Raw genomic sequence first — 22,020 nt, forward strand, 5'->3', positions numbered from 1 at the left:
CAGAGAGACGAGAGAAAGGCAGCAGCGCTTCTCCTAATTAGAACTGAGAAAGCGGCAGTAAAAGTGTCCGACCACTGACTGATCACTGTAGGGGGGCATGCCAGGGGCAGCGGGTGCCCGGGGCCAACAGGCAAACATTAGGTGTCTCCTTAGAGCCTGTCCTTGAAATGAAACCCAACCCGCTTCCACCTGTGCAGGACAAGTAGTAACAGTAATGTAATGTTTGATTTCAAATGTAACAAATGATTTTATTTGTTAATGTTAAGTTAAAAGTTCATAGTTGGTAAAGCAACCAATGAGTGTTTTTAACATCCATTAAAGCTGAAGTAGGCAGTATTTGTTTGATGTCATTTTAGATGCTTTTTGTGGCCTAATGAACACTAGAGTTCTGCACCTCTTATTGGCCCTGTTTTTAGGCTTTAGCAGTCCAATGCAATAATGTTTTTACATGTTTGAAGCACATGCATGTGCCCATATAGTAGGAGGGGCTTAGTATACAACAGCTATAGGGAGACGACTGTATTTTCAAGTTCTGCCTTCTGTTTTATTTTACCACATTTATGCCTTCTGCATTATTTATTAGTTATATTTTCCAAGTTTTGAAAATTTTATTAATGTGTTAATTACCTTTTAATTACTTTAAATCTTTCAGTCCATAAAGTATCAAAAATAGCAACAATTGTCAACATCATGTTCCCAGAGCTCAGTGTGAGCACAAAACTCAAAGGTGTCGCATTTACAAAAACAGAAAATGGAGAACTTAAGCTGGTTCTCAAATTTGAGAGGCTCATCTAGTAAATATCTGGGATTTTTGTTTCGTAAAAGATCAAAATTGTCCCTTTGAGCGTTTTTTCCTCACTACATGATTCTAAATGGTCAGGTTTACCCTGCAATAAGCAAACAGGGTTTTAAATGTCCCGCAAACATTGAATTGTTAAGGTCTGCTCATATTTCCCCTTGAGGATTATTTCAGTTTCATCTGCATTCTTTACCAAATCCAGTTCAAAAGAAGAAAACATATTAGTTGTGGAGTCTTGAGGGAAACACAGTTCACGCTCTTAAAGGAAAACTTGCACATCAAAGTCTGCTTCCTAGTGTTGAGTGCTGATGCATATGTGGAAAAAGCTGAATAGAGTTTTTTGAGGCTCCAGAGGGAACTGCGTGAAATTCAAGAATACAAGTTTGTGAGTGTGAAGCTGGAAAGAAGTGATCTTAGCAGACCTCCTACATTACCTTACCTATCCCACTCCTCATCCCTGCCTGAGGCCAACAGCTCAAGACTGAATTTGCTTCACATGCTAGGAGTGTTAGAGGAGCGCAGCGCTACTTTGGTGGAATATTCTGTTATGCTGTGTTTGTGCAATACATACACGCACAAATATAAGATGTCACATTGCTGCTAAGCTCAGCCCTCTAAGGACCATTCATCTCTGGACAGATTGTCTGGCTGCACTGTGGCCGATCTCACCTGACTGGCCTCTTAACTGTGCAGCTGTAACTCTACTTAGCCACTACTTTTTAATCTGTTAGCTCAGTTTCCCTGTTTTTATGTAGCTCTTTGTCTTGCTGTGCTGTGATTCCTATCTGTTTCTGTCTCTCCCTCCGTCTGTGTTCCACTCAGTCTAACAATGTTTGTCTTCTGTCCCTCACAGCGTTTCGTCTAATCTCTCTACCCCCCCCTCTTCGGTTTTGCTGCTTTTTCATTACAGAGATGCAGAGTAGACTTTGTACATGCTATCAGTCTGAGATCAAGTGTAAGGGCTCCTCCAGGTTGCAGGCAGACAGGGGTTAGGATGGGGTTGACACCAGATCCCAGAGGAATTTGCAGGTTGTGTCACAAAAGCATGCATGGCCAGCAGTGTGCCTTTACAAATGATTGTGTGGATGTTTGATGGAGACTCTCTCTCAGGGTTTTCTTAGAGTTGCGCTTCCTTAGGGCGTCTACAAGCTTTTAAGTCCGTGGGTGATTGTGGGTATTTCAAAAGACAGCAGCTAATTTCTGTGTCAGAGACTGGAGTTATGTATATGAGCTCTCAGGGCCCATTAAAGGAGACATGTTTTAAAAGGAGCTATCCCAGTAACCTACATACATGACATACATGACCGTAAAAGGGGCACATGGGTGTTGGGAACAGTTACACAGATGCACCTTTTAAGACTCTTTTTACACAGAAATAGCATTGTTGGCTTCATCTTTCTTTTAAAGAAGACTTTATGGCTTTCATGCATAGATCTAAATTACATAAATGCTCTGTGATGCCTTTTTAAAAAAAATTTACTGAAGGAAAGTCCTCTTAAATGTGGAGTTCTGGTTCTGTATTGGTGTCTGTTTGTGCGTAGGTTTATGTTCTAGTTGCTTGGAGTCCATGACGAGGACTCCTCTCAGCCTATGTGTTCTGCAGATTACTGGTTTAGCATCGTCACTGCGCTGACTGTCCAAACAGACATACATGGAGGGGTCCATGTGGGCTCTCACTGACGTAGGCAGGTGACAAAATTTACATCACGCAGACTGTAAAGTACAATACTCTCGTACTCGAAGACAATGAAAGTGTTGCTCCGGCCAAACTCTGTCCTTGTAGAATTTTAACCAATTCAAACCAGCCAACAGCATGTCACCCCTTGCTGAATACTGGTTGGTTGACAGGTTGGGTTGCGTTCCTCGAAGGGTCTGCTGGGTACAATGCACATTACATGCATTTATAAGCACTGCTTGTGACTGCTGATGTACCAGGCCTCCCAGCAGTGGTTTTCAGAAAGCCTGCCCGCCGTTTGTATCACTTGGTTCAGGGGCAAAAGCATAAGAACCATCAGCACGATACATAATAGCCTTTATTTCAGGTTGTTCCACATGTTTTTGACACTGACCCCAAGAGACAGCAGACACTACAACAGGTTGACAAGTTTTGCATAGAACAAGCACAGCAGCATGCTTTGACATTGATGGATTTTAAAAACGTATTAACTTATTACACGTAATACGGCATTTCGACTCACTGATCTTAAGTAATTTTTTTATTTTTTATTTTTTTTACAATTTTTTGCTCAACTACTCTGTTCATGTGGACAAATATGGAAAACATTTTGTTAGAATTCATACTAGATGCAGGCAAGTGACACTTCAGTGGAATTGATGGTCTGATATGATTTTCACTCGCTCTCTACCACTCTCCCCACATTCTGCCAGTATGTGGACTGCCCAACTGGAGACGGTGGGCCTTGGACCTGCTGTGTGCGGACACCGGGGATGCATATTGCTTAATTATTGTTATTTTGTTGTGCTTTCTTTCGATGTTTTTTGGATGCTGCTGTTTACAATAATGTCCCAGGTCTGGGATGAATAAAGTCTATTCTATTCTATTCTATTCTATTCTATTCTATTCTATTCTATTCTATTCTATTCTATTTTTCAGCCACATTTATGTACTGAAAGAAATTTATTGTGATTTATTTTTGAGTATAAAAGCCAACAAATCACCTACGTCCATTATTTACGGATGCCTCTTTTGCCTGTATGAAATTGAGCATTTTCATTTCATTTTCTGGCATTTTATAGGTGATAAATGTATTGATTATTTGAGAAAGTATTTAGCAGAGTAATTGATTATAAAAATCGTCATTATGTGCAGAGCTACTTTTGTTTGTGTCATCATGCGCTTGAGTTTAAGCGCATCTTCCCCTAAAGTATGTGTGCATTTGTGAGGAATCCAAGTAAGTCTAATAGTCTCATGAAAGTTAAAAGATAATTACTTCCCAACTTGTTTGACCACTCAAGAGCATTAGTGCAGTCAACTTTTCGTTATTTCTAGTGTTCTTCTTTTGTGTTTCTATAAGTTCTTATAGCTAATCCCAGACCAACATCACATCAACGAGCATCCACTCTCCCGTCGGGGGAACACTTATTGTTCGGGGGGTTATTGCGCCTGCTTTATTCCACATATAGGTCTTGGCTGCTGCTGCCTGTTGTGTTGCCCGGCAGCCACAGTGCATAAGTGCAAGCCCTCTTTTTTTTTGCTAACAGCTGTTCCCCGCCTGCACTCGGCTCTCTCTCAAAGAGGGAGACTCTTTTTTTTTTTCTGAATGGACTTGTTGTTCATTGTGCCCAGTGACTTCTGTTTACTCGCACACAAAGCCAAATCCCTGCCTAATCTGTCCTCCTCTCTCCCTCTCGTGTGAGGTTTAGAAAACGCTGCTCCACTCGAAGACGAGAGCTCACAAATAGTTAGTGCGGTGGGACGGGGAGACATTATAGCGCTCCTACGCTGGAGCCCGGAAAGGCCGGCAGTGTGTGTGCAAGTGTGTGTGTGTTTGTGTGGAACCGGACCCGACCCGCCATTCACAGCCCACTGACTTAACACGTTACCGGGGCAACCACACCAGTTGGTCTGCTATGCCACATACCAGACAGACACATGTAGGAGGAATTATGGTATGTCTGTAGCCGGGCCTAATCCCAACATAACAAGGAGAGCAGTGGTGCCGAGTTTCAACTATCAAATGTCTGGAGTTCCTTTAGGTCACACTCTGGAGGCTTAGGTAAAGAAACATAAATGCTTTATAGCCGAGCGCTTTCATTTTTAATGCTGAGCTGTCACCTGGCTTTTTAGAGGAGCTCAGTGTTTATCCATTCACTCAAAGGGATGTGACACTTTTATCAGACCTCTGACAGCATATCACTTTGTTCACTTTTAAAGGAGCCGGCCAAGTTTTTAATGCGCAGCAGCATTTAAGTAAGTGTGCAGCTTTTAATCATATACTCAAGTCGGTGTTCGTCTTGCAACTTAAACAGCTTGTCTTTGGTTATGGTGCCTAATGGTAGTAAATACTAAAACACTGCAGATAGATATTGCTGTTTAACATTCAGAGTCAGTTTGCCGACTTTGTGACTCTTTTTTACAAGTCTTACCGTTATCTTTACTGTTTAGCGTTTACATTTATTACCACTGGTAGCCGGAGTGGCTCCACAGTGCTCATCATACAGATAATGTGTTGGCTTCATAAGCAGTAAAATCATCCTTTTATCTCTAACCCCGACACTAAGAGGCTAGGTGCAAACTTTATGACACCGCTTTTTGGTGCATACCTTCATTTTGTAAGTGTCAGAAGTTACAGTCCTGCCTTCGTGTAAAAATGATGCAAAAGTCTTCTTACAAATGAAAAGTTAACAGGCAGTAAAACACATCTTTACGCACGTGTGACCAAACAACCTGCTTCCTTTGGTGTGATCAGTAACTTATAGTGGCCAAGGTTAGGTAGATGTTGCTGTTGATATTACAGAATCTGTCTTCTGACTTTTAAAAGTTGAATACAGCGTTAAAATGCAAGTTCAGGTTTTTGCCGATTGAACTTTATTAGTTTAAGTTGGTTATAATTTTATCAAACTTTAGGTAATCTTTGTTTTTTCAAAACATGTTCCTCCTCTATTGACAAAAAATACTTCACGTTTTCAGTGGCTGTTGTTTGCTCTTAATGGTCCTAATACTTTAGCGTTTTACATTTATTTTATTGTAAAAATGTATTCTACAAGCTGTTGTCCTGTTTTATTTTTTAGTTTTTTTCTAATTTTATTTTGTTTTACGTGCAATTTTTTGTGTACGTTTTCATCCTTTTTTTCTGTCTTGCTTTTTTAATACATATTTTTAATGTTGCCTTTCTTATAACATGTACAGCACTTTGGTCAGATTGTTTTAAAACATGCTATATAAATAAATTTTATTTAATTTGATAGATGATTATAGATACTGAATCATTTGGCAGCCTGTGTGACTCAGATCTTAGACATACCTGCCACAGTGGTCTGTTCGGCAAGAAAATGTTTCTCTTTAAACGTTGTTGTAGCCTTTCGTCAGTCAGTCTCAGCTGAGAAGAAGCAGCTGGTGGTCAGTCGAGTCAGTTTTATTTGTCTAGCCCAGGTTTCTCTCAGGGCTTTACAAGGTACACATGGCACCCTCTGTTCTCAAACCCTTAGTTTGGATAAGGAAAATTCCACCAAAAAACCCCCAAAGACTCAAATAGGTGAAGTAAATCCTCATGATTGGCAACATACGAAGGATCCATCTTTAGTATGGACATTCAATAGATGCTTAATATGTAGAAATAACAGTAGCTTGGTTAAAATACGGTTCATCTAGAAAAGTTGAAGTGTGATATAAAAACAAGCACGAAAAGAATGTCAAACATCAGTCATCTCACAGGTGTTTGTTTAAGCTTTTGTGACACTTTAGAGGTAAAAATTCAAATAAAGTTGGTAAATGTCCTTATTCTGTTGTATCAGGCTGAGTATTTTAAATCCCTACTGATTCTGCTGTAAGAATCCAAGCAGCTTCCTGTCTTCCTGTGTCCCATGAAAAAGTGAGTCTTGATGGAGTTATTAGAAATATAGACAATTTTGTCAGCTGTCATTTTGCAGAGATAAAACAGACAAGCGTTTGGAGACATGCGAGTTTTCTGTGAAAGTGCTGTTGGCTGCCGTCCAGCTCACTGTTTGAGTGCAGATGTAAAACTTGATCGATAGGGCTGTAAAAGTGTCTACCTCGCTGTCATCTGATTGACGCTGAAGCCGCGCGTGTTTATTTGACCTACTTGTGTGTCTGTGTGTGTGTTTCCAGGTGGTGGGTTTGTACCGTCTGTGTGGTTCTGCGGCAGTGAAGAAGGAGCTGCGTGAGGCTTTTGAGAGAGACAGCCACGCCGTGGAGCTGTGTGAAAACACCTATCCTGACATCAACGTCATCACAGGTAAAATGATCGCCAGCAACAGAGAACACAAGACACCAACAAAGCTCAGGATCAACACACACACTCATTTTAATCAGGAGGCGCTTGTTTAACCAGATGGCTTTCTCAGACGGGTTGGTGTCCTTTTGGTGTCTGTTTGCCTGCAAAATACCCTCTTACCTGCACTTGACTTGTATATGACATAATACACAGCTAAGTGTACAAAACGTTGAGTACATGCAGGTTTCCTGTGAAGCAGACAGACTGTCCCAGATAAAATCAATGAACCATACACAAGGCTTCTTTCCATTATCATCGTTACCCTCTTGGTTATTCTTCTGGTCCATAATGTAAGAAGCTGGTGAAAAATGCCTGTCACAGTTTTTTTCAGAGCATGAGCTCAGATTTAAAAGTTTTGGGATGTTAGAAAAACATTGCAGCAAGTCCTCACATTTGAAAAGCTGGAACTAAGTGAATTTTGGGCTTTTTTGCTCAAAGAATCCCTTGAATTTCGGAACCGTAAACTCACAAAAAACTTCGAAAAGCATGCTGTCATTTAAGAAATTGCTAAAAACACACTATTTGTCAGAGCCAGAATCTTTACAAACAGCAAGAATAGTTGGACTTTTAGCTGTTGACGGTCATTAAACTAATCAGGTGTGATTCATAGTTCTGTTTGGAGAAGGAACCAAATCTAAGTTCAAAATCAAGATATTTAAGCCTATTCAGGACTTTCATGTTGCCATATGTAGAAGGTCTTTCAGGGTCCATTGGACCCCAAGAAAGAATATGTGCAACATATTTGTTGGTATTCATTACAGACTTTTAGACTACGTTAAATACATTTTCTGTTAAACTGACATATTTTTGGTTCCAAATGCAAGACAAATACCCCTCTTTTTATTTAAAAAAAAAAAATCTTAAAAAACAAAAAAAAAATACCTGTCACCTAAACCAAATGGCCTGGGGTCCAAAAAAACCCCCAAAGTCCTGAATAGGGTTAATCAAAATTGCTTCATCCTGTAGTTCTCATTTAAATTTAGCTAAAGATTTGCATCAGTCACATTCTGATAAAAAAATACAAAACATTCTGCACTCTTCACTGCAACCGAGAAGCTAAGACGGAGTTCAACAGTCACGTGACCAAAATTCAGGGACCATTCATTCATTCATTCATTTGACCATTTGAACTGCAGGCTGTGTATAAAAGAGCAGAGGAGGAGACACAAATGGAAACAAATTAAAAATATAATGAGTAAAACATCTCTTGTATGTACAGCCATATTTTTTTTCCAGTGCTAAAAAACATCTGTAGGCACTTAGAAAAACATGTACGTGTGATTCCAGTTTTTTTCAATTTATGACATTATAAATGTGTCATACTGCAGAATACATCTCTGAAGTCTCCCTACTTCTATCCATGGTCCTTCTGTTTTCATAGAGGTACAAGATTTTGTATTGCTTGAAAAATTAGGTCATAGTGAGTAAAAATGTGACAGGAGCGGAAAATGTCCCGGAACTTGAGGATCAGACTGTTAAACAGATGGTAAAACTGATTTGTGATCATCACTTCATCGATGAATTAACTGGCGGTTTTAGTTTCTTTTTTGCTCGCACATCTACAGAAATAACTAAACCAACAAGGCATCGCTCTGTCTGAGGTTAGTATTGATCCAATCCAGCAAACGTGTCTGAACTGGTGTGACCGCTGCAGATAGGTCAGCACATGTGTGTGTGTGAGTCTGCTGTTTGTAGTAAAAGCATTCCAGCAGTCAACATATAGACCAGAGCCTGAGGGAAAGGCCCACACACACACACAGACACACAAATCAGACCATCCTGTACATTCAGGTCATTCCTCCTCCTTCAGGTTTGTGGTTGAGACATGCTTTGTACTGTCCCAAAGAGGTCACGTCAAGTCAGAGGATTTGTCTTGTCAAATGTAAACAACTCATCCTGAAGTTGTGCGACTGTCCGAAAAACCGCCGCGGCACATCTTGTGTGTCATCATTCAAAGCCGCTAATTTAAATGCCACTCAGATTCCCGTGAGTCGCAGTTTCTTTCCACTCTGTTACCGCTTTGAAATTGAAAATGGAATCAGTGAGTCTCACAAAAACAGCTGTGTCATTGAATTGAGTAATGTTTCCAAGAGTGTGACATGAGGGGGGAGGCAAAGTGGTAGAAAATGACTTGGTCATGATTTTTTTTACTCCCACAAAAGGAGGAAGACCATGGAAACCCCTGGGCATTGTAGGAGCTGCTGTTGGTTTTGGAAAGAGGCCCCGTATAGGCGTCGTCCTATCATGCCTGCTTTGATCCACATGCATTTGCATGGCAGGGCAAAGAACACAGTTAACAGTTGAGCGGGTTAGAAAAAAAAGGGCCAGCACCAGCGAGGATTGTTGGTTTTTGCTCCCTGCCTAAATCTGCTCTGCCAAGCGAGTTGCTGGTGCAGATGGGCCTGAGTGAGTGGAAGAGGACAGAGAGGGAGAGGCAGGGGGAGGGGAGGCAGATGAGTGCTGCAGAAATGTTAGAGTCATGGGTTCAGTCTTAAAACACACTTTGCTGAAAAATGTAGTAAAACCTCACCTGTTGATTGACCTGATTATACCTCTAATAGACAGTATTTTAAAATATAAGCTGAATTTTTACATTAAATTCAGACAGTAAGATAATAAATGATCAAATGAAGCATAAAAAGTCACACATTACTCCAAAATGCCAGCAGACAAAAGGATGTAGGCTGAAGCTGCAGTTTACTGTGCGTACCGTTTTTACAATATACACCCTGTTTGGCATCAAACGCAAACATAAAGCAAAAAAAAAAACCCTCACAGTCTATGAATGCATAATTGAAGTATAATACTAAGTTTGAAGTCTTCACAGTGTGGACTAGTAATAGGTGAACAGCTAACAGATGAGCTGAGAGAACTGGCGTGTCACACGGCTAATTTAAAAGCAGAGGCAGTGAAAGGGATTATCCAGGGGTCAGAGTTCAATCCAAAGCTTGCAAAACATGCTCAGTGCGTGGCCCTTCATTGTTTCAGATCACAAGCCTTTGTTTCAAACGCACTATTCTCTCAAAAGATCCACAAAGGTGTCATGAACATGAGCAGCACGCTGTGAAAAATCCAGACAAGCAGCGATACCTTCAGCAGGTTGTGATCAGCAGTTACTCTTTTTAGTCTTTACAGACTGTGTGGAGACGAATAACAGCCGAGGTGTCGTATGAGCAACACCTCAGTGTGCAGACATGAAGGTGATATCAGTGTTCGCCACCAATTATCTCTCAGTGAGAAAGCTTATTAGCATATTTCACAAAAAAGTTCAGCAGTTTAATTAATAAGGTGTTGAAGTGTTTCTCTGATTTATTCTGTAGATGTGAGCAGAGTCTTGGAGCTTTTACACAGTTTGATGTCAGCTGAGCAAAAGAAACTAATCAATATCTTAAACATTCCTGAAATATTTGGAAAATGCAGTGTTACAGATAAATCACAAGAATCTGAAAAGGGCAATGCTTGCTTTAAATGTTAAAATATCACGCATCCACTTGCTTATTCATGGCATTGTTGATGTCTCTCAGGAGCCCTTTGTGTTGGGATTTTGCTTTAATAGATAAAAAATAAAGTCAACGTATTGGATGGTGTTTTTCTAAATGCTTAGGAATGTTTCTCTCAATAGTTTGATATGATAATGAAGGTCAGTCAGGCTGTTTGGTTGCTTTGTTTGTGACACTGGCAGCACCTGCAGCCTGTGTTGCTGAGCAGACCTCAGGATGTTTGCAACACAAGCTTTAAATCGCAGTTCATTGTAAAATTACAAATGACACAGAAGAGTCTAGTGTCGTAGAATATTGATAAAAACATGTTTGGCATTTGTGTCAATCAAAACTTCCACGTGATCACATGATGGGAAAGCAGCTCAGATGTTCGCCTCCTTATGAAGAAACCAGCGCCTCCTGAGCTCTGCTGGTTGAGAGCTCAGCTCGGTTATTGATCTTAGTTTGTGGTCTTTAATTTGCCTGACTCGTCTTTTCCATAGCCTACTTCCCCACTTTGCCCCCCACCCTTGGCAGTACTCCAGTGAAGACATGGAAAGTCATTAACAAGTGCCCCCTTTGTTGCCGAACAAACACAGATGGTATTTGGCTCACGCATGGGGGATTAGCTGAACTCTGGGCTGACCAGGGAAGCAGGCAACCACTTTACAAAGAGCTCCAGGCCTGCGTGGGTGTCAGGGAATGTCTTAAACTGCAGGTCAGGAATCGAAGACTGGTTGCAGACATATCTGTGATGACTCCACATTTAGCACGAGAGCCCGACTGTCTCCAGAGTTAGTGCCAAGGTTTGTTCATTTTGGGCTGTGGAAAACTTGAAGCAACCGCGGTGTGAAGTTGTACCATTCCACTGGACAAGGCAGCGACACACACATCTCCTCCGGCCCCCCTGGTGCCGTGGGGGCGTGCAGGACAGCAGGGAGGGGGCAGGACGGAGAACAAACCCCCGTTTGTTCTCCAGGCGGGGCGCTGACTGCAGCACTGACAAGAGGAGTGACCTTCCGCTTTGTTTGAACAAGAGGTCAAAGGTAGAGCCATGCCCCAGTGCATTGTGTGCCTTGTAGTGTTTGGTGGCACATTTGGAACATTGAAGTGAATTGAGTAGAAAACAAAAAAAAACAAAAACATCAAAATACTTTGAGCTGCATGTTTCAAAGCAGAATTTCAAGGACTTGTTTAGCCACTTGTGGTTTCAGGACTTATTCTACAGTGTTTGTGGGGATAAAGATTGTATGTATAGTGCAGAGATGGGCTGGTGCAGAGCCAAACCTCAACAGTTTAAATGTGAGAGAAAAGACAGCATGCGCTTGTTGTCAGCTTGGCTGTGAAAGAAAGCGAAGCACCTGCAGAGGAAGCACACCTGTTCACCCCTGAGCCCCTGACCTTGTGTGTGTGTATATGTGTGCGTGTGTCACTGAACGTGTGTGTGTTTATGTGTGTGTGAGTGAATCAGGCACCAACAGGGGCTAAAACACAAAAGTAAACACGAGCACTGACTCATAGCAGGCTAATGATTTACCTGAATGGCTGTATTCTCCTCACTTCAGCCAAACACAAGCACATGTGCACAAGCACGTACACAGATTTTTACTGAGCTGTTTATTTTTTAAATGACTGAAATAGAAAGAGCATAAACGTGTGTGTGATGTTTCCATATATTGCACGCGAGGGAAAAAGGTAGTTTGTTTTGTTGCATTAAGCGGTGCTAACGTGAAACAGTGCTTCTGTTGTCGTGTCTTTCTCACAGCACCGGGAAGGTCAGCGGGTCTACTATGCACAAGTTTCCACATTACGGGGAGAGAAACAAGTCAAGTGATACTTTTCATTGCGTTTTATTTGCACAGTGTCCTAACAAAAAAAAAAAAGTCTCAGTGAGATAAAGAGGAAAACACATTTTTTCCTTCCAGGGAGTTTGTTTTGCGACGATGAAACATGCAGATTAATATTATCTCTGTAAAGTCTCCGTAAAGATTGACAGTGGGAAGCCAGAGGATGTTCACAAAGCATTTCTGTGTAATCTGTTTTGGAAATCAGCATGTTTAAGGAAGCGTTAAGGAGAGATGTGTTTATGGGCCCTTATCAAATTCTTCTCATACCAGATTTCATACTAAACCTGCTGAAGATAAATGATAACAGAAGGATGTGAATCAGAGTCGAAAACGAAACATGCTGCCACAGATCACGGGGCATGTTTAATTGCGGGGACATTTTTATGAAGTTTGAAGTTTACCTCCGGCCCTGTTAAAGTGCGACCCCGCTGTCTTGGAGATGTCGTTGTGTTGGTCTACGTCAGATGGGAGGGCCGACAAAGTACGCCAGTGTGCTTGTTTGGGTATGAGTTGTTTTTCTGAAGAGCCTCCACCGACTGCCTCAGGAATGCACAATATTTCTGTGTGTGTGTGTGTGTGTGTGTGTGTGTGTGTGTCGGGACGTGTTGAATCTCAAGTTCAGAGGAAATAGTTGTCAAGGGGCTTCAAGGGCAAGAAAACAAAGTTGCAGTTCTTTGGAATAAGATGGTGGCAGTCATAAGCATTACTTATTATTTATCTTTTAGATCTTTTCGTAGATTCACAGCACAGCATAATAATCAATGTACATATTAGTGCGTTCTCTGTCTTAGGTAATGCACAGATAAGGTTTTATGTAAAATTCGTACTGTGCAATGCAAACATACAACGGGAGCTTCAGAAAACATAATTAATTAACATGTGATAATTACAGGACGCTCTAACGTTGAGTTTCCATGACATGTCTTTATGCACAGGTTGAAATATCACATTAGAACACGTTAATGAAAATTGGCAAAATTCAAAAGACGTTTTAAACCTTGCCTAAAGTTGTTTTTAACTTTTTTGAAAAGAAGAAATGGAGACACCTTTTTTCTAATAAGTTCTAACATGGCAAATATTTAACTGTTTAAATGAAGCATTTTAGTTTGTATTATTCTACATTTTGACAGCAACATTTTCATTGTTTCTGCTTTATAAATATCGGTTTGCCGTGTCCTTGATTTTCTAATAATCAATAATGATCAGTAAAAACTACAACATTTGATTTTGCAGGTATTTTGTTTTAAAATAAAAAAATGTGACAAATTTAATTTTGGACTATGAATGAATGTCTTTATCGAACTCTTTTGCAATCTGTTCAGTAGTTATGGAGAAATTAATCCTGATTGACTGCTGCTGAATAATTGCTTACTTAAAAACAGTTTGAACTTGAATTAAATGATCTTAGGTTTAATCTGTTTTAAATTCTGTGAGAGCATACAAAGCTAAAGAGGAGGGCACACTGTTTTAAAAAAAAACCCTTTTGACCCTTGTTGCGAAAGAACTGTTTTGTTTTTCTGGTCTGATCTATAAATGTAAGCACTTTACATTTGATGAATCTCTGTTCTGTTTGTGCTGAATGCCACTGTGCAGATACTGATCACTATGCTAATCTGAGACTTTGTAGTGTAACACTGAGCTGCATTTAGATCCTTTTTCACTCTCTAATCCAATATATTAAGGCTCTCATTCCAGTCCAGCTGTTGGAACGTAAGACAGGAAATCTAAGTGTGTCATCACCTAAAAACGCTGTTATTACCTAATATTTAAACATTAGTTTGTCTTTTTTTTTATTCTCGAGATAGTGATGAATGATGAACACACAATGCCAGTTAGAGTAGAGTGAAAAGCGTTAATCCTCCGGCCCCTTAAAGAGCAGAGCGAGGACTTACTGGGATTAAAAAGTGAGCATGTTAAGTTGTGCCCTCAGTTCTCCTTATTGGCCTGAGGAGACGTCAGTGGATTTACGCTGAATCTTACAGTAGATTGCTGTAAATAGAAGGCAAGAGGCAAAGAGGAAAAACACCTCGGGTAGACAAGAGGTGATGAAGTGGGAGTTCTATTTATAGCAGCGTAATCAGAATCAGTCAAAGGATTGTGTCACTGCTTTGGGAATTTCTGCAAACAGGATCACGGTTGACATAGATACATGTCTTATTTTCTGTTTTTATACCAAACATGCTGTTATGGTGCTCCCTATAGGCATTGTGTGTGTGTGTGCCAACATAGGTTCAGTAGTGATTTCCTCTTTACAGACATCTCTAAACGCTGTATTTTAAAGTTTTAGAATAATTTGGATTTTGCTAAAACAGCTGGCCACACAAACAAAATATCTAGTTTTTAGGTTCTTTGGATTTTCAGGACACCAGCTGAATGTTTGCCAGCACATTCGCCTTGGAAATACAGTGTGGGAGGTCATGATAGGTTTATTTTCAAGCATCTAGGGAACAGTTTCAATGGGAGGGATTTATATGCACATATACATGTAGCCAGACCGGCTACCGAACATTGAACAATGAAGCTCAGATTAGAACACTTACAGAGGAGGTGTTCCTTCATTCTTCATTAAGGACATTATCAATCCACTGTATATCTCTACATTGCAGATAGTCATTTGCTGCTATATTATTACATAGTTATGTTTAAGATATTGCTATTACAGTCATCCTCAAATTTATTCATACCTTCCCATTAAAGAAGGAAAAAAACAGCAATCACTGAAATAAATTGAAATTGACAAAAATAATAATAAATACAATGTAGTGAAAATCATGACATTACTTTTGAATTGTGGTTCAATAGAAATATAAAAAAAGAAACAAACAAAAAAAAGAAACAAGCATGATATGACCCATAAACCAATACAGTAATCTCATCAGATGTCATGTTGTTTTATTAGGCAGGTTATCATCATGAACACACCCAGTACAACAAACACAGCTGTTTAGAAGTAACTTATATGCAGAGAAGTAAGCTTAAACCGATCTCTTTGAAGTAAATATTTCTCTAGTGCTAAGCTGAGTAAGTCTGTGGAGAAAATGTTTACCATGAAGACAAGATTACAGGATATGAATGGATCATGTTTACATTCCTCATACAGTCATATATAATCATATGCTTTACCAGGCATCCAAGTTTGTAGTGAACCAGTTTAAAAAAAAAATAAAAAAAAAACAGCCACAAAGCATCAACCTTACAACACAAACCCCTCTTGACACGCTTCACACTAAAATCTGAATATTCAAATTGTGTAAATCGACAGCATAAAAGCATCGTAGCATTTGTGCCAAACAACAACCAAAGAGGAACTTAAGCCTTGACAGCTATGCAAATGTGGCACATAAATGGAAGGCAGCGGCAAAAGAGCAGAGACCAGCAGCCAGCAGATACGAAGACATCGCCCAGAAGCAGACGTCCTCAGCCTCCACAGTGTTATAGATTACTGACATCACGAGCACCGAGAACAGAGTCGAGACATTTCCTGATAAGCATGCAAGTACAGGCACCTTGTTTGGAAGAGCGGTGAGCTCTAGCATCCAACGTCATGGCCAAGAAATCTCTTCCTCTCGCTTCTAGCGCACGTTTGAACCCAACAGCTGATAAGATAAGTGAGTGAAAAACAAAGTTGCGGAACACCGGGAGCCAGAGCAGCATGAATGTTCCTCAGCGAATCAACATGAGTGGATCGTTACAAGATGCTGCTAAAGCAAACTTGCAGTGCAGCAGGAGCATCACAGAACTTGATACACAGCATGGTGCAGTGTGAATATATGAAGTCATTGAGGGTACATTTTAAACATGATGTAAAGAGTGTATCACAGTTGAGTGCAGCAGCACCGCATGATATCTGCAGTGCTGCCCCACCTGTGTCATTTCACAGACAAATACTTCCCTGTGAACAAACTGACATTAAAGTTTCACTCTTGGAAAATCATTCATCAAGTGCATCATTTGCATCTCTAAATGGTTCCTCAGTAAGTTTTGCATGAGGAAAATCTGATCAATGTACATCTTTTAAAAAAAAACAGAAATTTATTTATCTTGCTACCCGTCTTAGACATTCAGTGTGTACTTTGGAGCATAACCAATATTGCTAATTACACAGCCTCCAGCCTTCCCTGAAAACTGATCCAGCTTCATGTGGAGGGAAGAGAGAGCAGACACTCACCACAAAGAGCTGTCACACTGCCAGGAGCCTTTTTTTTTTTTTTATTCCCGTATTCCCTCCCACCCATTTTTTTTTTTTTTGCCTTTGATGAAAAGACATGCCAGTGATATTTCAGGGGCTTAGTGGAGACAGACAGCGCTGGTTTTATGTTCCCGTTGCTTTTGTCTGAACTACGGGAGGCCGAAGTCACAGGTGCGAACGCGCCGTCACAGACACCAGGCCCCCCGACACTTTTGGCTGCCGAGTCACGCCCGACTCAATCAGGCATCTCTGCAGACACCGCAGGATCACCCGAGGAAACAATGGTACCTCAATTTGCAGCCAAGAAAGTGCGCCAGGTTCAGCGGTTTAAAAGGAGAAGGAAAAGAAAAGCTTTTTATTTCACACTGACAGCACTTGAAAAAGATATATTGTTGGTGATTTGTCGGGTATTAAAGTTGCCTGTTTATTTCTCACTTCAAGTGTGAGAAAATTAGACGACCCCTGAGATGTGCCGCAAAGACTTTGTTAACATTATTATCTGTTTTGGTGCAGCTGTGCTTCTCATGCCCCGCTTTCCTTCTTTCTCACTTGTCAGGAGTACTGAAGGACTATCTGCGTGAGCTGCCCTACCCGCTGATCAACAAGCAGCTGTACGAGGCGGTGTTGGAGTCCATGGCCATGAGGCCTCTGCGGATGGGAGCAGCAGGTTGCGAGAACGATCAGAGCGACTCGGAGCACACAGTCGGCCTGCTGGAAAACCTGCCGGAGGTGGAGAGGGTGAGGAAACACACCGCACGTCCTCTGCTGGCTCTCACAGTCATTATGGAGATAGGATATGGTCACAGACGGGGCAGTGAAAGGGCTGATTGTGGTATGGATAATGATGGTCATGATGATAATGCCACAGATTGCAACTGTTTAACTGCTGTTACGCAAGTTTTGACACTGAGTAATAATTGAGGTGTATCACAGCGGTGTCCTTTTCTAAACATTTTGTGGCCTTCAGTGGAGTATTTTCAGATTAATCATAATTGGAAAAAAATGAAAATGCAAATCCTACAAAATAATAGTAAGAATATATTTTAAGGGTAACAGTTATATTATAGGAATATTACAAAATTAACTGGTGATCAATAAGTTCTGAGACTGTGCTTATAAAAATAGAAAACTTTACTTGATTTAAAGTTGTTAGCCATTCCTGTTGAAGTAGTGTGCAGTGACACTCGGCTCCCACTGCTCCTGCAACACCTGTAGCACTCACTGGAAACATTGTTTGCAATTAGCACTGAATCTCCTAAACTGTGTTAACATGGCCTCACTTGAATTTCATTTTGCGGAAGAGGAAAAACTTACTGTGAGCAAAATCTAGTGATTAGGGCGGCTAGGGAGCGACAATTGTGTTGCTGTGGCCAAGAAAAACAAACGTGTATAATCAGTGACCGAGCTCATAGTGCATTGGAGCACCCACTTGTCATCGTGCCACAATTCAGGTCACCGAAGGTTCTCCTTGGAACTCTGCCTTGACAGTCCGACTCTGGGGTGTAATTCCTGGTGCACAACCATATTAAAGTTGAAGGAAACAGCCATCATGCTCCTGGTGCTCTCTGGACTTGGCATACCATGTCCATTTTTGGAAACTGCTGTTGCTTCTCTTGCTGGTAGCTGCAGCCCCACCTTTGGTTACCAGTGATGACTCTCAATATGAAGTTAGAATCATCAGCTGCTGACTAACACAGAATGCTGTTTGCACCAGTTTGTGGTCAATGTACACCTACCATTTGTCACAAAAACTCATGTAATACAGAAGCTCAGCTATTGATAGCGTGGTGTCACACAATCTCCTGACTCGTGACAGATATGAGTAGCAAGGGTTGTATGTGCATGACCGTGACTCAATCCATTATTCAAGAATTATGACCAAGACTTACATTGAGACAGTACTCAGTATTACATAAAAATAGCATAATGTTGTTTTGTGCTGCAATTTCTCTGTATGTATTGCCCGACATACAGCATCCGCTACATAATACTGTCCAATACACTACATATGCAATACCACTTTCAGGGCTTTTATTTAGTTCTAGAAAAAAGCCACGTAACATAGACTGGAGAGTCCACATGACGCCAAATAAGTCATTCACTTAATATTATTCATGTAAAAGGTTACATTCAGCATGATACTGCGGCGAATATTTCTGTCACAGCTGTTGAAATAGTGGCCACTGCGGCGAGATATTAATATAGCAGTAAATGAAAAGCTTCTCTTGTGTCATTTTTCTTCATTTCCTTTATGAATACGGCTTTTCAGCACTACAGATGCTTGTCAAAGTAGATTTTGCTGTGTAGCTGCTGCCAGTGGTACTACTGCAACTACTAATCATAATAATAACATGTCTTATTTGTCTGTGTCTGTGCTTTCGTGTGTGTGTGTGTGTGTGTGCGTACATCAGATGACACTGCGGATCCTTCTTGACCACCTGAAGCTGGTGGCGTCCTACCAGGAAGTGAACAAGATGACGTGTCAGAACCTGGCGGTGTGTTTCGGCCCGGTGCTGCTCAGCCAGCGTCAGGAGGCGTCCTGCCACACCAACCGAGTCTTCATCGACTCCGAGGAGCTGGCGAGCGCGCTGCACTTCAAAAAACACATTGAAGTCCTGCACTACCTGCTGCAGCTCTGGCCAGGTGATTACACTTCATTTTACTCTCCTAAAATAGGCTCTAGGATGTTTCACAGCCTTTGAAGGACAGTCGGGTTATATACCTCCTCTGTATATTCCAGTGTTTTGGCAGAGGGTCTTGTACAAATTAGTGCCAGTTCTGTGGTTCGGTTCTACAAAGGACTGTTTAAGGGCTGGACTGCTTTGATCCTTGAGGTTATCCGCTACTGGCACAAGTACAGCTGATAGCCGCTGGATACCATCTGCTGGCTCCTCAAAGATGAAACTCTCCACAAGTGCTTCATCATGGTGGGCTGAGCCAATCAGAGCCAAGCCACTAAGCTCCAATGTAAACCCAACATTCAAGGCGTGGCCCCTCTGTCTTAAGATAAATCACTAACCACAGACAGATACCCAGTACCAGCTTCACTCAGTGCAGGTCATCTGTCTGCCTGCACAGCTGTCCTCCGCCGGCTGCAGCTGTCTGCTCGGTGTGAGATATGAAGAAGCCCAAAGATTATGCAGGAGGGAGTCAAGAGTGATGAAAAGAACCTCAGGCCGTGTAAAATTTGTGTTGGTCACAGCAGCTAATTTGATATGTTTTTAACTTGCGGGCTCAATTTTATGAATTCGCGTTGTGATCAGTGTGTGAGCCATTCAGAGGCTTCACAGCAGTTAAAGTCTCCAAAACTATAGAACATTTAGCACAAAAGTTCGTCCACACACTGTTAGAAAAGATAGAACCTTTTACAAGTCGATCACTGTCTGTTTTTGCGTTGGTTGCTACCAGTTTTATAAACACAAATTGTTATGACACAGTGTGAAATTAAATATGCACTTCCATCAGTCTGATTGCAGTAACATTGTTCAGTTTGTCTTTTGGTTTCAGTGTGTCTCCAGGCACACATTTTTCAAAACGCACACGCATGCTGCGTTTTTGAAAAATTTTCTTCCTAACATCACGTTGGACAGACTTGATCCTTCTGATCCTCGGAGCTCTTCCCTGTAACCTGCAGGTTTAACCAGATCTGCTGATTGATGTCTGAACAGGAACTGACTGTGTGTCTGGTCCAGACTCTAAATTTAACTGCATCCTCTGACTCCCACACTGAACCAATTCTGTGTAAACCACTGGAGCTGAGCACCCTCCACCCTCCTTTACATCAGCTGTAGACGGAAAGTTAAACCAAGTGCAGCTACAAGTCAGCATCTGTGAATCCTATAATTGCAGGTAGCTGAGGACGAAGACATTTCTGAAATGAAAGAAGAGAGTGTTTCTTTCTTTTAAAGGAAAGCACTTATGAGTAACTGAAGAAGAATTAAGCAAGATCTTTGTAGTTTTTTGTTTTTTTTTTACTGTAGAAGTGATTCTGCTCTCCTGTCTGCAGCTGATGTCACCTGGCTGCTCGCTCTAATGACCTGTAATGACAGCGACGGAGCATTTTTCAGTCCAGGTTCGAGCCTTTGTTTACACCCTCGGTAGCATCTCCATTCTGTCCTCTGCCCCTGCACAGTGTAGGATTCCTGGACTATAATTAAAGACATTCCAGGCTTAACCTTACCCCTCGGCCCCTGAAGCTTCACCCTAACATTTCGCAATCATTATGGGATATTTTCAGCCGCCTCTTCACGCCTCTCACACACACATACCAAACCCAGCGAGGCATTGTTGCTCGGGCCCCGACTGCGCATGTCTTTGGGCGAGCGCAAGGACATCTGATGACTGCTGGCAGAAAAACACTGACACTATTTACAGGAAGTGCGAGAGAGCACGAGCGTATGTGTTGAAGGGGCTGGAGGGGCTGCTGTGTGCTGAGTGCGTGTTAAGACGTTTGCCAGTGTGACAAGATGTGAGCAGATGGTTGGAAAGACGGGAAGAGACAGTGTGTGTGTGTGTGTGTGTGCATTTGTTTGTATTCAGCTCTTGTTGCTGTGCTGGTGTGGAGCGATTTTAAACCAGCAGCATTGTGCTCAAAACCCTCTGCAGTCAAGGTTCATGTTTTTCTGTGCATTCATTTTTGACTTTGTTCAGCATCTTTAAAACTCACATGCACAGTTTCATTTAGAATAGAATCTCTGCTGTTGGTGTCAAGTCTCATTTTGCCAATTTAACAAAGAGCGTACCTAGTATAGACGTCAAAATACAAGACAAATAGTTGACAGTCGTTTTGTAAATGAAGAGTTCATTTGTTAAAACAGATAACTGCAATTCAGTAGATTTTCAGAAAACTTATTTTGTTATTGTTTGCTTGAGATAATGTCAATCAAACTGAAGTTGAGTGGATTTGACTCAGTAGAAATGACATGACGAAAATAGAGATAACTTAAGTTTGAGTGATATTGTCTCCGGTAGACGATGGAAAAGTGGGTTTTCTGGAGGTTTGTGAAGATGGAGTTATCTGTTTTTGTAAATGAACTCTTCAAATATTAAAAAAAAAAAGAAACTTATTGCAGAACATTCCAGAGTTGAAGAAAAAGTATTATTTCAATTTTTATGAACAAAAACACTATAGAACAATAAAAGAAATAAAACTATAATCGTTTAGCTAAAATTACACTGTGAACAAATCAAAGTTTTAAACGTTTCCCAAAACAACATGATCTACAGAAAGTAATTGAGTATTATGGTTAGTCTGTACATTGTATATAAATCATAATGATAAAAAATAATAACCCAGCAGGCAAAATCATAAACATAAACATAAACAACATTCCCTTGTGTCGCACAAGTTGCAGCATTCTCTGTCTGCTTCCTGTCTTCATTTTCTCTGCAGACAGCTAATAACGTTCATCATGTCATCAGTGAATCATGTCTGAAATTAAATAACACGGTGTCTCTAAAAGGAGGATCACTTCTGTTTGTTTTAAGTGATAATTGCTCGAGTGTTTAGCCTCCGGAGGGCTGCAAAGTGTGCAACCGCTGAATACTGCATCAGCAAAGGCCTCTTTGATGAATGAACTGGAGTCGACAGCGATCATGAGGAAGAATGCACGTTGGGGAAAAAAAACATCTCATGATCATCCTTTAGGATATAAGAGTGTTCTTTTATGTTGTACCTCCTCAACATGACATGTAGACCTAACTGTGTCTTTGTTCCTTTCTAATCCAGTAA

The 22,020-nt window shown here is 41.0% G+C and overlaps 1 protein-coding gene across 1 annotated transcript in view; it reads left to right on the forward strand.

Moving 5' to 3' along the window:
* The window catches only part of syde2 (synapse defective 1, Rho GTPase, homolog 2 (C. elegans)), a 54,336-nt gene that overhangs the window by 26,154 nt on the left and 6,162 nt on the right, over positions 1 to 22,020 (forward strand). Inside the window, exons 5-7 of the mRNA XM_008299623.1 lie at positions 6,609 to 6,735; positions 16,846 to 17,027; positions 18,701 to 18,932. Coding sequence (XP_008297845.1) covers positions 6,609 to 6,735; positions 16,846 to 17,027; positions 18,701 to 18,932 — 541 coding nt within the window. The remainder of the gene's footprint in view (positions 1 to 6,608; positions 6,736 to 16,845; positions 17,028 to 18,700; positions 18,933 to 22,020) is intronic.

This window comes from Stegastes partitus, unplaced genomic scaffold (genome assembly GCF_000690725.1).
Source record: "Stegastes partitus isolate 25-593 unplaced genomic scaffold, Stegastes_partitus-1.0.2 Scaffold31, whole genome shotgun sequence".
NCBI classification, from domain to species: domain Eukaryota; kingdom Metazoa; phylum Chordata; class Actinopteri; family Pomacentridae; genus Stegastes; species Stegastes partitus.